The sequence below is a fragment of the Eucalyptus grandis genome, chromosome 3 (assembly GCF_016545825.1).
Source record: "Eucalyptus grandis isolate ANBG69807.140 chromosome 3, ASM1654582v1, whole genome shotgun sequence".
NCBI classification, from domain to species: domain Eukaryota; kingdom Viridiplantae; phylum Streptophyta; class Magnoliopsida; order Myrtales; family Myrtaceae; genus Eucalyptus; species Eucalyptus grandis.
The window spans coordinates 35,472,437-35,486,143 of record NC_052614.1 but is presented as its reverse complement, the minus strand read 5'-3'; the positions used below and the strand labels follow the sequence as shown (position 1 = coordinate 35,486,143).

The following is a 13,707-nucleotide window of genomic DNA, read 5'->3' as shown; positions in this document are numbered from 1 at the left end:
GAACTGAGAATTTTGAGGCGAGCTGTGGATTTATGGCGACACCAACTAGGAACTCTGCGAACTAAACTTCCACGAATGGCTTGAACCCAACTCCGTTAAGCGATCACTAAGAATCCCCTCGCATTGAAAAGCAATTTCCAATCCGATTTGGGGCAAAAGGAATAAAGTATTTTTGGTTGATGGGTCTTTCCCCTCTTCTCGGGTCCTTTGAAGCAAAGGAGTCCCAATTCTTCAGAAACAGCATCGTTTTCGATGTCAGCAACTTGCCCAAAGCGCTCATTTGGCTATTGCGGACATGTTTTTGTACACATCAACATCGTTAGTCATTTCATTCGCCTAATCAGATTACTTGGATGCAAAACTTAATAATGGGTATTTTGGATCTCTTGTAACAGTTGGGATTTTCTTCGTTTGAGGAATTGAAAGATCTTTAAACCTCAAGTGAAAGTTTAGGGAGTTTCAAGGGGATTTGACTCTGAAATGGTCCGAAAAAGTCCAATGATGCTTCCGTGTACATATAATGATGAGTATATGTAGACTGAAAATCTAATGGATCATATTAGACACTCGTAAAAATCAGGTTGATTCATGAAGTCAATGATACAGATATAGGCCTCTTGAGTCCATCTATAAAGGAGCTTGCTAAAAAATTAGATTGGTCGTGGACGATTTATCCCAAGTTTAGAGGTCAAATAAAAATTGTGTTCAAGTTATATCTTTATATATAGTGCGATGGCTAGGTCCATCAAAAATGGGTCATAAATCCATTTTTTAAACTGTATATGATAGGCAGAATTATTATATAAGTTAGTTATATTTAATAAACAAGTCATAAATGGATTTGAATATTATATAGATGTAAAATGAGTTTACAACTTATTTAAATTCATTATACCTCTATGATTTACTCTTAATTCTTATTCGATCTCATGCTCACCCACTTCACATTCTTATCAGTTTGGATATAAGTTTTCCTAAGCTGAATAATATGGAAGTATTTTATAGTTATTAGATTTGCATTGTATGAAAAAAAAAAATCAAAACGAGTTAAATTGGTATATTTGAGTTGGATTGAAAATAATTCAACTCAAATCCATTCATTTGACGAAATCTAGTAATAGCACGGATTCCAAGATAGCGATATTAAGATTTTGGTATCTCAACCAACCAAATGAAAAACCTGTTTTCAAGTCGCTATCTTGTTTTTCAAATTTTTGTCTCTTTTCCCCGCTAAGCCGAGTCAGTATCCAGCTTCTTGTCCTTCTCTCAATGAATACAGGACACTGCTCTGCCTTTGAAATTGAGAAACAAGAGCTGAACACTTGACAACCTCATCGAACTCCGTTTCACCCTCCAATTTCCAATACCCGCCAGCACTACACTTTCCACGACACAGAGACCCGAATGTACCGAATATGCGGTCCCTCGAAGCTGGCTGTCCCTCAATTTCAATTTACAAGGGTGCCCCTAACATCACTTTACTAGTCACAATCCCAATTTCATCTCCCATTCTATTTTCTTCAGAATTTCTCTGCCCGAGCAAGAAAAGAAATTGCTGGCACGAAAGTGGAACATGAAGAAACTATTGTGCGTGCATTGCCTTTCCTAACATGCTCCGAAGGGAATTTGAGGCAAAATCAATTAAAAGCATGGTTCTAGCCACAAAAGATTGTAAAGCTAGCATGAATTAGAAGTGTAGCCAGTTAAGATACTCGTGAGCAACTCAACCTCATGTAGTCATGCTCAAAATTGGTTGCATTCCTTTCTAGTAGCTCAAAAATCTAATCAAGTTGCACACGAGTTAAAGATTATTTAGAATGGAATAATTCCTAACCCAATCGATGAGTGTAACTTTTACGTATATCATATTATGTATCACTTTTGTCATGCTATTAGAACTCAAGCTCGAGCTTGATCTCAAGTCAAAGCTATAGTTGAGTTTGAACAAAGAAATAATAAGCTAGTTGAATTAAGTCAAGTTGAACTCAAGCATATTAAAATTTAACTAAGTCATGTCTGAGTTCTAGAAGTCAAGATTGATTAAGGTTGAAACAGGATATCAGGCCTTTTGTTTGAGTCGAGTCAACTTCGAGCATTAAACATTATCGACTAGGCTCAATTTGATTACAACTCTAACATAAATGGTCACTCGACTCAATTCAATTACAATTCTTACACAAATAGTGTAATTAATGCAAATCGGTAAATTTCAAGGTATGGTAAAACTAAAGGCTAAATCAAATAAATAGACATGGAGTTGCAACCAAATGTTCATAGTTAAGCAATTGATCAAGTGGTAAATTATGACTTCTTGCACGTAAATATTATGTTGAGATGCTTTAATGTGTCGTTTTTTTGTTGGTTCTATTAAGTGTGAGCACTAGAACCGAACTGAATTGGATCGAATCAGCTAGTTCTAGTCGACTCTTGGTTACTAAACTTTGGAACTAGTGATTGTTAGTCCGATTTCTGATTATCGGGACCTCACCAATACCTTTAATTAATAGCAATTTAATGATACTTGATCATATTTGATCATACCTTTAGCGTCTTTCTATTGAGATTTTCATTGATCAATGTGTTTCAAAGCACTAAAAAAAATATAAGAGTTTTGATTATGTAACAACACTAACAATCGTGTAGGGAATAGGAAAAAAGAAATATATAAATATATATATAGTGGATGGTTCTATGATCAAGTGGGTTGGTTTGCGATTCCACAAACTAGGATCCAACCCTTATGGTGTCGGTTCTAGGATGGAAACCGACCCACCTTAAAATCGATTACCTTTAGCTTTTATGGGCTGAACTTTTTATTCTTTTATTTGGGGAGCCCGAGCGTGGCCCTAACTTAGGCCTAAACTGGAGACCCATCTAACACAAGTCTGCCAGATAGTAGCCTCTAACGCAGTGTCTGCCCCAACATTTTGATTAGGAGTTGTACGGTGAGGGATATTGGCAAATACACGTAATTACTGCTGCGGACATATCCGGTTTTGTATGTGATGTCATTCATGTAAAATATTTTATTTCTCATAATATAATAATATCTTATCCAATGCAACGTAGTTGTCGACGTTATTTAGTAATATGAGCGAATTAGTAGTAAGAGGAAGGACAACTACTCATACAAGAAGTTCAGACAAACCTGCTAAGTATTTTGCACATTAAAATTTGCGGAATTTTTTTACTTGGTCGATCCCCCTTACAATGAGACAAAGTGACGGAGCGAGATGGATCCATAAGCAACTATTAAAGGGTAGAAATGTGATTAGGAATATGCCTCGTAACGGAATACTTCTTTTTCATAATTTGAATAGCTTAGTAATAATAATAAAAAAAAAATTGAAGTCTTATTAATGAGCGCCATCTAGACATTTATCGATCATGCCTAATTTCAGAAATTTTCTAATTTTCAATGCATAAATTACACGTAAGCAAAAGACGGTGTATTAAATTGTCAACGAAGTTCATTAGAAAAATTAAAGATAAGGTTCTCCGTCCAAGTGCCTTGAGTTTGGGCACTCATCCAATGCCAGGCCAATCTGTATGCTGCATGCAAAATTTCTGATCCTCGATGACACTATCTTCCCTTCCAGATAGAGCGAGAGTTCAAGACAAATCAAGACAGAAAAAACGAAATGCCGCCGAAGAACGAATCCGTCCTGTGGCCAGGCGATGGAGAAAGCATCTTCCACGTTGAATCAGTTCTTTTTTTTTTTTTTTTTTTTTTTCTGGATGAGGTGTCGAAATTGACGCATTGCCCACCATTCCCACGTGAGATTTATAGATGCTGCGACGATCTATATATGTTTTAAACCGTCTCGCTCTGTCGCGGTAATTTCATTCCAATCAGCAATTTTGCTTACTGTTCGTTGTAACAAAAATGTATGGGCCAATTTTCCCATGCCGCCGAGCCGTGATCTTCGTCCTTCGACCCCGAGCCGAAATCCGAAGACCGAATGGTCCCTCTTTAATTTGGATGGTGCCGTGAAACGCGGAGTTAAAAACCAAAGAAGAGATTTTCTTAGGCTCCCGACCGCACAGCTGGAGATTGAGAAATCCAAGCCAACCACCTCGACACGAGCCCCGTGGCCGTGTCGGTCTCCATCTGTTGTCGTCTTCGTCGTTCGTGGTTAATGTGAATCCCATTATTACTGAACCTGCTCATGCCCGTGATTTCCGACACGCTTCTCCCATTAATTACGCTCCTGCCACCCTCCCCTCCCCCTCCTCCTGCTTCCCTGACGACCCGCGGGCCCCACCCGGGAATCTACGGCTGTCGCTGATTATCATCTCCGAGCGCAGATACAGCAGATCCGACGGCTGCACGTCGCTCCACCTCTGATGTTTTTGCTTGCCCGAGACGATGATCCGGTGCTCTAATCTCCTCCGCTCCTCCGCGCTCGTCCTCTGGTCCACCGCCGCGGTCCCGTTCTCATCTTCGGTCAACAGCAGCGCGTCTTTCCTCAGCCCTCGGTCGAAGCATCCGACGGCCACGACCTCGCTCTTCTTCCGCGAGCCGCGAGCGCTGTCCATGGACCTCCTCAACGTCGCTGCCGCCGCATCGCCGCTCTGCCTCTTCTGCCTGCCGCCCCTCTCCCCGTCAGAGTGCCTACCGGAGAGTCGCCGGGTTTCCAGCGCGTTGCCGTCGGCCGCCTCCTCGCCGACGTCCACGACGACGCTGTGCTTCTCCTCGTCGTCCTCCGCAGCGTCCCGCCGCGTCGCCGGCGAATCGAGAGAGGCGTTGGGGTCCCCCACCAGGAGGACATCCTCCGGGTCGACCCGGTAGCGGCAGAGGGGGCAGGTGGAGTGGGCATCGAGCCACGTGTCGACGCACTCGACGTGGAAGGCGTGCTTGCACTTGGGTAGCAGCCTCAGCACCTCCGCCGGGTCGAACCGGGTCAGGCAGACGGCGCACTCGAGCCCGTCCTTCTGTCCCCGTAAGGACCCGAATCTGAAGACGGGCAGGGACTCGATCACCGACCTGTCGACGCCGGAGTTCTTCCTCGCCGCCGCGGCCAACGACGAAGCCACGGCGGCGTCGTTGCTCCTGGGGTACCCTCCGCCGCCGCCGCGGCGGGTGCAGTGCTTGGCGTAGAGGAGGAGGAGGAAGATGATGGAGAACATGGTCGTCAGGACGCCCACTGCCACGGCGACGCTCGGCTTGAACGGAGAGAAATTCCCTGGCGGAGGCGGAGGCGGAGGCGGAGGCTGGGGGATTGGAACCGCCGCTGAATTACGGAAACGAGAGACGATGGAATCGTCGTGGCCGTCGTCAACGTTCAACGACGAGGCGAGGACGAACGAGGAGAAGAACAAGAGGGTAAAAGGGATGGGCTTAGCAACGGCGAGCGAGCCCATGACTCTCGCGCGCTTTCTCCGCGCGTGGGGTGTGGTGGTGGGGAGCGATTTTCTTCCCTCGCGAATCAGGACCGAGAAAGGGGTGACCGCGAGGGTGAGGCTCGTTTCGCAAGAAGATCCTTCCTTTCTTTCCCTGTGGGGGGTGGGTGAAAAGCAAAGATCCAAGCGTGACAAGACAAGAAAAGGCACATCTTGATCTCTGATTCGATCATTTCGAATGGGATCGAACTGCAAAAGGATGACAAAAGAAGATGGAACAGGACAGCATCCCTCCACACAAATCAATCAATCGCTTGAAGACACAGAGAGAGAGAGAGAGAGAGAGAGAGAGAGGCGGGTTGGTGGGGTTGGTGGGGTGAAGGTGAATCGTGAATGTAGCAGCGGCCAGGCCAATCAAACATGAGAAGCAACTCCCCTTCCTCCACAGAGAGAGAGAGAGAACGCCTCACGAAGGGAAGGTTCAAAAGCCCCTTATCATGTCACTGTGATATACGGGGGGGTTTCTAGACAACGGCTGATGCGACAGCGCACGGGGGACCTCCTCGGAAAGCGATGGGTCTCCTTGGCTCGGAGACCTCATCTCTCGGATTCTTATTTTAAGATAAAAATAATGCGTTAATAAAATTTTAGATTCTGGAATTCCGGAACCGAACGCGTGACACATCAACATTTTGCACGAGATAAGGTCCCTCGATGCCGGGCTCCGGTTCTCGGAATTCCTGTGTGTTTTACATTTACATGAAGTTTTCATCGTCCGCCTCTTCCTCTTCTTCAGCTCTTTAATTCTTCTGCTTTATTATTATTTCTTTTTATCTTCCCTTCCCGTAAATATTTTCGTTTCTTTTACTCTTCCGGTTCCCCTTTTTTCAGCTTTTGGGCAATGAAATCCGCTAATAACGTCTTGACTTATTGGATGGCAAATAGTCAGACCTCGTCTTTTGTTCTACGATCCAATCTACCGTAATAAAAACATATATTTATATTTTATATATAATCTAATTTCAAACTCTGGTGTTGGCCTTCTGAATTACTATCATGCCCTCCTCCCATCTAATATTAGGTCCAACTCAACGAAAATCAAGCCTCTCAAGAAAAAAAAAAACAGATATTTACACTTTATGTTCAATCTAATTACAAATTCCGATGTTGACCTTCTAAAAAACTACAATCATGCCCTACTCCCTTATATTTTTAATAGATCTATCAAAATTGGTGATAAACCTATTTTTATGAATTAGTTATATTCGATAAATTGGTCATAAATATATTCAAACCTAAGTCTATGGATCATAAATAGAATTAATATAACTGTTAAATAGGTTTATAACTTACTTAAATACAATCCACTCATATGACTCTTTTTACACTCTTTTGCCCCACTCTATTTCGAGCTCGCTCACTTTGTGCTTTCACATTAGTTTGGGTATGAGTTTTCTTAAATTAAATTAAATATAAAAATATTTTAATAATATGAATCTGGTTGGATATGAGTCGGATTAAGTATGGATCAGTCCGGTATAGGTTACAAGATTTGTATTGTATGAAAATATGTTAAAATGAGTTAAAATTTGGATTGGATCACTTTTGACCCAACCCCAACCTGATCCTAACCCACTCATTTAATAGGTCTATTTGTTAAGTCTAACTTAGCGAACTTGTTGGGGAGTAACACTTACTTTTGCAACGTACATTTACAATTTCATAATCTTAGGACAATTGTAGTTTTGGGACAATTGCAGTTGAAAAAAGGTAGGAGATAGAGAGTACCGATTGCTCCCATGCCCCAATCTTAAACTAAAAAAAACCATCTGCTAATTAAGCAAGTAATCAATCATAGCGAATAAAAAATCCCATACCCCACTATGCGCAGGGGCTAGTAATGAGAACAAGAACTCTACATAGTGAAGTCTCATGAACAAGAGCTATCATGTAGCGGGGGCGTGACCTAATGGTAAATGAATTGGATGGAGTGAGGATATTTGGTTTCAGGAATGGGATTTAATCTTACACTTTGTAAAGTAGCAAAATAAAATCCTGAAAAGAGAGAGGAGTGTTAGAATCAGATAGATAAAATAGAAAAATAGAAAAAAAAAAAAAAAAAAGAGCTGTCATGTAGCTACTTTCTTCATCTCTGGTCTCTCATATCTTGATTAGGAAAACAATACCAGCATGAAAATATTTAAAGGGGTTTCCACCAAAGAAAAAAAAAATTGAAGGAGCTTTGAATTCTGACATTATCAGTTCTTCACCTTTAATTGTATCTATTTTCCATAGCAGTTATGACTCATACTACCGGTTTTGATTTTTAAATTTATCTAATGTAATGATATAGTAACCTCTATAAAAAAAAAAAAAAAGTCACGCGTAAAGCCTACGTGAAATTTACTTATTAAATTTTGTCGACCATGAACTTTAGTTTGAGTCTCAGTTTTTCTTGACACCACCCTTTTGTCAACTTATTGGATATATTAATTATAACTAGATGATGCATTGAAAAAGATTCTACATAACCATGCTACTTTGTACTTTATTTTCATAGACGAGGTTCTTGATAACTCTCGACATAATTTATCATGATAAGTAGTTGTTTCGGAACATATCGTCTATCAAATTTTTTTTCTCTACATTAAAGACTTTGAACGGCACTTAACTAAGGTGGCGAAATTTACTTCAGCCATGGTGATAACGCAATCCATTATAAAAGACTGTTAATGGTCATATTGAGTTAGCTATCATTTCTATTAGTTAACAAAAGCTGAAGTAGGATGGAAGTATCGCAATCCCTTGCTCGTATCCACGAACGGCTTGGACAGGTGAGACACCGACGTGAAAAAAGATCTCATTCCCACATTTTAACCGAGCATTTTTCATGTTATACGCTTCCATCTGACTCCCAACACTTTTTTAGCAAAAAAAAAAAAATCCTAACAATCGGGTGATTTCTTTGGTTGTCAAAATATTTTTGACTGTTATTAAAGCCAGGTTTTTTCTTGTTTTCATTTACCTCGGAAGCTGAAAAATAGAGTTTTGGACTTAGGGCCGTGGTCTTTTTCAAGCAATCTTTTAGTCTTGTAGCAATATGACCTAGATATTCTAGAATTGTGCTATGAGTTTACCCATTGTGCTTTTTGGGTGCACTTTTATGGTCTCCCGTTTGGTCGAGTTACTCACAAAGTAGTAAAGGAAGTAGCATCGAAAATTGGAGAAGTTGTGGAGGTGAAATTAGAAGCCAAAGGAAATAGCAATTACAAGGTAGGCAAAGCAAGAGTAAACCTGAACTTGGCTGCCCCTTTAAAGATTGGGGTTATTATTAACTTGGGAAGCAAAAAGCTTTTGATAGAATTCAAATATGAAAAACTCTCGCATTATTGTTACTCTTGTGGAAGAATTGGGCACTATGCCACCTATTGCAAAGAGATACCATATAAAGAATCAGGCCTTGAGGAAAATTTGCCCGGAAAGTTTGGGCAACGATTGAGAGTGGAGGTGAGGGAACTCAGTCCATATGGGAAAATCTTCTATGGAAAATAAGATTCCATTGAGGAGGAAGAGGATATGGTGCCATAGACCCCTTCATCCCCTAAACTTGAGGTTTCTAAGAAGACAATCCTACCTATTTGTGAACAGCAGCCTGAGGAGAATGAAGCACAATCGAAAGGTAATCTATCTACCTCTTCTTTAGCCTTAATGATTATAGACGACAAAGGAACACAAGAGAGGAAGCAACTGCCTAGATGATGAATCAACGTTGGTGAGTTATAAAGAACAGTTGAAGGAAATTGAAATTAATGTGCTGGAAAAATTATAGGCTAAAAAGGGAATTAAAAGGACTAAATCCAGAGATACTAAGCTTTCCTCAGCTAAAAAAGGGAAAAGGTTTTGTCCTTATGGAGCTCAATCCCAGAAACACCAATATTAGACAAAACACAGCATGTTGAGACTCCCATTGAGGTAGAGGAGAAGTCAACTCAGTGGGTTTTGGTGGCTAGTCCTAATAAGCCACCATATTATCCATGAAGTTTTTAAATTGGAATTGTCAAGGGTTGGGCACACCCTTCACAATTCAAGCATTGAGAGTCCTAGTAACTTAGAAAATACCCAGTGTAGTGTTTTTAATGGAAACAAAAAAATCAAGAGCAAATGGTGCGGTGTGTTAGAAGGCGACTCAAATTTCAGAATTGTTTCTTGGTGAATCTAGAGGGTATAGCGGGAGGATTGGCCATTTTCTGGGATGACTAGGTAAATATAACAATTGAGGAGTATTCAGGGACTTTATAAATGTCTGTTGCCAAATTTAGAAATAAGACAACCAATGAGAATCACCTTTCTGCATGCCCCCAACGAGTTTAGAGAAAGAGTGTTATTATGGGAGACAATTCATAAAGGCAGCATTACAAACTAGCCTCCTTGGCTATGTTTGGGCAATTTTAATGAAGTATTGTACCATTAGGAGAAAGAGGGTAGAAGGATGGCTAAGCATTACCGAATGACAGCATTTAGGGATTCTTCGCATGCTCATTCTTTAATGGATCTAGAAAGTAAGGGTCGTGGGTTTACCTGGACAAATAATAGAGAAGGTGATGCCTTTATTAAGGAAACGCTAGATAGAGTAGTATGTATGATGGAGTGGAGAATAGCATACTCTAATGTAGAATGCCTAGCCTTACCAGCTCTTGGTTCTGATGACAGCCCACTTAATTTATCACTTTTCCCAAGGACTAATCGTTGAAGAAAGAATATTTAGATATGAAGCTTTCTGGGCGGAGGATGAGGAATGCGCGCAAATAGTGAAGATAGCTTGGGCTTCAATAAATCTCCAAAGGATTAGTATCATAGATAAGTTGAATATAGTGACTCAAAAGCTAGCTGAATGGAGTAAAAACAAGTTTTCTAATGTACATGAGAATTTCATGTTTAAGAAATGAACTCCAAGTGTTGATGAATAATCTAAGGGGTCAAATTATTGCGCGAAAGTCCGAAAGATAAACCAAGAGATCAAGAGTCTATGGTGACAAGAGGAATTATATTGGGGGATGAGATCAAGAATTAGCTGGCTTAAATAGGTTGATAGTAACACTAAATTTTTCCATGCTACTACTATCAAAGGAAGAACTCATAACAAAATCACCATGTTAAAAAATTCAGAAGGAGAGTGGATGAGAGACGAGATCTTAAGGAAATGACAGGGGAGTACTTCAAAGATCTATACAAGTCGGAGGGGAATAGAAATTTTCAATCGATATTCGATCAATTTCCATGCTCGGTTGATGCAGAGATGAATCAAAAACCAATACAACCTGTAACCTTGGAGGAAATCATGGCTGCAACAAATCAATTAGAAGCTTCCAAGGCTCCCAAGCTTGACGGTTTAAATAAATTATTCTTCCAACATCATTGGAAGGAATCAAATCAAGATATCTTCAGAGAGGTGCATCAGTTTTTTGACACGGGATACTTGAACCCTAAGCTAAACAGAACATCAATAACCCTCATTCTCAAAACCCAAAATCCAGAGAACTTAGAACAATTTCGCCCTATAAGCCGATACAACTTTATCTACAAGATCATCTTTAAGATACTAATGAATAGGCTGAAACCATTACTCCCCAATCTAATCGCAACAGAACAGAGTGCATTTGTGGGAATGTGATAGATTCAAGACAATATCTTGATAGTGCAGGAGGTTTTACATAAACTAAGAACACGAGAGAGGAAAAAAAAGTTCCAAGCGGTTTTAAAGTTAGATATGCAAAAGGCTATGACCGAATAGAATGGAATTTTCTCTAGGAGTGCCTAGTCAATATGGGTTTCTGTGGAAAGTGGGTGAACTGGGCAATGCAATGTGTTTCCACGGTATTGTTCAGCATAAAATTTAATGGGGAGCCTATGTCTTTCTTTAAACCCATTCGAGGAATTTGCTAAGGAGACTCACTTTCTCCCTATCTTTTTATCCTAGTGGCCAATGTACTCTCTTACTTGATAAAGCAAGCAGTTTCAATAGGTACTATTCAAGGAATTAAATTGAGTCATAGCTGCCTTACTCTCTCGCATCTTTTATTCACGGATGACTCTATTTTTTTCCTAAACAGTACTATAACGGAATGTGAAAATTTGACGGCTATCATACATCAATACTTTTTTGCTTCTAGTCAGGTTATTAACCTAAACAAATTCGGGATATATTTTAGTATTGTCCAAAAATTTTGAAGAGGACTATGGCTTCTAAGTTAAGAGTTTCAGTAATTGACAAAATCGAGAAATATCTAGGTATTCCTTCGGATTGGGGGTATTGAAGAAAGAGATTTTCATTTGGATCCTTGCTAGAGAGTAAGAAAGAGAATTTATTGTCTAAAGCCAGGAAGGAAATATTGATAAAGGCTGTGGCGCAAGCACTTTCTCAATACACCATGTCCATCTTTAAAATTCTAGTTTTGATTTGTAAAGCTATTGAGAAGAAAATAGCCAATTTTTGGTGGAGAACTAGCAACAAAACAACTAGTTTGCACTAGAAGAAGTGGGAAAGTTTAAAGCTTTGGAAGGATGAATGGGGCCTTGGCTTCAAAGATCTAGGGGCATTTAACAAAGCCATGCTAGAATTTCTCAGCAATCGAAAACTCTTTGGAGTCAAGTTATGAAGGGATTATATTTCCCACAAGGGGATTTTTGGAATGCTAGAAGAGGGTCTCGTCCTTCGTGGGGTTGACAAAGTCTCATAATGGGAAGAGATGCTATATCTCCTCAAGTCATGTGGGTGGTTGGAAATGGAAATAAAATCTCTATTAGAAACAACAAACAACTAAAGGAAGGACTGCTTGGTGGGCCGCGACAAGAAATGAGCCACTCAAAGTGGCTGATTTGATGGACATTGAAGCGGCAAAATGGAATGAAGCCTTACTTAAGACTATGTTTGATCAACAAATGGTAACAGAAATCCTTACCATTCCTATTGGGTTACCAACTATAGAGGATAAATTAGTCTAGATTGACAACAAATTAGGGATATACACGGTTAAAAGTGGATATTTCAGTAATAGGAGTTCAACAAATAGTGCTCTCACAACAAAAGTATCATCTTCCTACCAAGCCTAATCAGAATTGTGAAAATACATATGGAAAGTAGGAAAACTCCCAAAGTTAAAATCTTCCTATGGAATGCATGCCATAATGCCCTACCTACCCTGGACAACCTATATAGAAGAAAGATCGTACTTGCATCAGTATGCCCACTATGCAATTAGGAACTGGAAACGGTCGAACATACCTTGTTGCTCTGTCCTTGAACATCCCAACTGTGGTGTGAGTATCCCTTGCAAATTTGTATCAAAAGAACGGGTCTAACTCGGTTTGACAACTGGTTAACTAAATTGAGAGAGGACCCACAAACCTCACATCAGTTTGACCTAGTTGCGATGACCCTATGGTGTATATGGAAGGACCGAAACAATGCAATGTTCAGAAAAATACCCCCGAAACCGCAGCAAACTAAAGACAGAGCAACAGCCTATCATGATAGCTTCAAGACTTGGAATGGGAACAAAAAAGGAGAAAAAACAAACGCAAATCATACCTGAAAGTGGTAAAAACCGAACTCTGGTGTCTTGAAGATCAACGTGGATGCCTCGTTGGTCGGTGCTTCTGAAGATCCATCTAGACCCACGACGAACAGAGGAGGAAATTGTGCGGCCATTGCTTGCATCGTCTAAGATGTGTCTGGTAGGCTATTGTACAGATTCTCCAAAGTGGTTGAAGCGAGATCGCCTGAGCAAGCAGAAGCTTCTACGTTGGTTGAAACCCATCTTTTCTCCTGCCTAGATCTACCGAAAGTTTGCAAATAGGGTCTGACTGCCGTGTACTTGTTTAAAGCGTGAACTCTTCTAAACGGTTGAACTGGGAAGTACAACCATTGGTGGACCAGGCCAAGGAGCTGAAGAGCAAATTTTCGGGCCTTGCCATAGCCCATTGTAGCTGAGATTCAAATATAATCACGGATTGGCTAGCCAAAACCCAAAGGTCAAATAATTTACTTAGAAATTGGGTTGCCAACCCCTCTCTGCTCTCTTTGATATGTTATGTTCCGACGCTCTTGATGTATTTTCAATGAATTCGTTAAGTAATGAATATCATTCATATTTTCAACCAATATATATATATATATATATATATATATATTTTCTACTATAGGGCGGTTTGACTTGAGTTGGGCCACCCATTGTCGCAGCCCATAATAGAAATGTAGACACATAAGTTTTGGTCGGCATTTAGACCAAAATTTGATTGGACGTCAACCTCGTTAAAATCTCGATTGAGGAGGTACATTGAGGTCATGCTCTGCACGAGTTCTCC

At 40.4% G+C, this 13,707-nt stretch overlaps 1 protein-coding gene across 3 annotated transcripts; it reads right to left on the bottom strand.

Moving 5' to 3' along the window:
• Positions 1–4,058: 4,058 nt before the first annotated feature.
• On the bottom strand, positions 4,059–13,211 carry LOC108958571 (RING-H2 finger protein ATL43). Of its 3 annotated transcripts, none has more exons than XM_039310263.1 (4): positions 12,932–13,211; positions 12,626–12,846; positions 5,418–7,398; positions 4,059–5,386 (listed from the first exon to the last, which is right to left on the bottom strand). In XM_039310263.1, the coding sequence occupies exon 4, from the start codon at positions 5,362–5,364 to the stop codon at positions 4,204–4,206; it is 1,161 nt and encodes a 386-aa protein (XP_039166197.1). In that variant the 5' UTR covers positions 5,365–5,386; positions 5,418–7,398; positions 12,626–12,846; positions 12,932–13,211; the 3' UTR covers positions 4,059–4,203. The 3 variants fall into 3 exon arrangements, with proteins under 3 accessions (XP_039166197.1, XP_039166198.1, XP_039166199.1); XM_039310264.1 differs by having other exon boundaries at positions 12,626–12,779; XM_039310265.1 differs by lacking the exon at positions 12,626–12,846.
• Positions 13,212–13,707: the final 496 nt, after the last annotated feature.

What these genes read in the sequence shown, in the direction of transcription:
- LOC108958571 (XM_039310263.1), bottom strand. Translation starts at nt 5,364, where the DNA reads ATGGGCTCGCTCGCCGTTGCTAAGCCCATCCCTTTTACCCTCTTGTTC.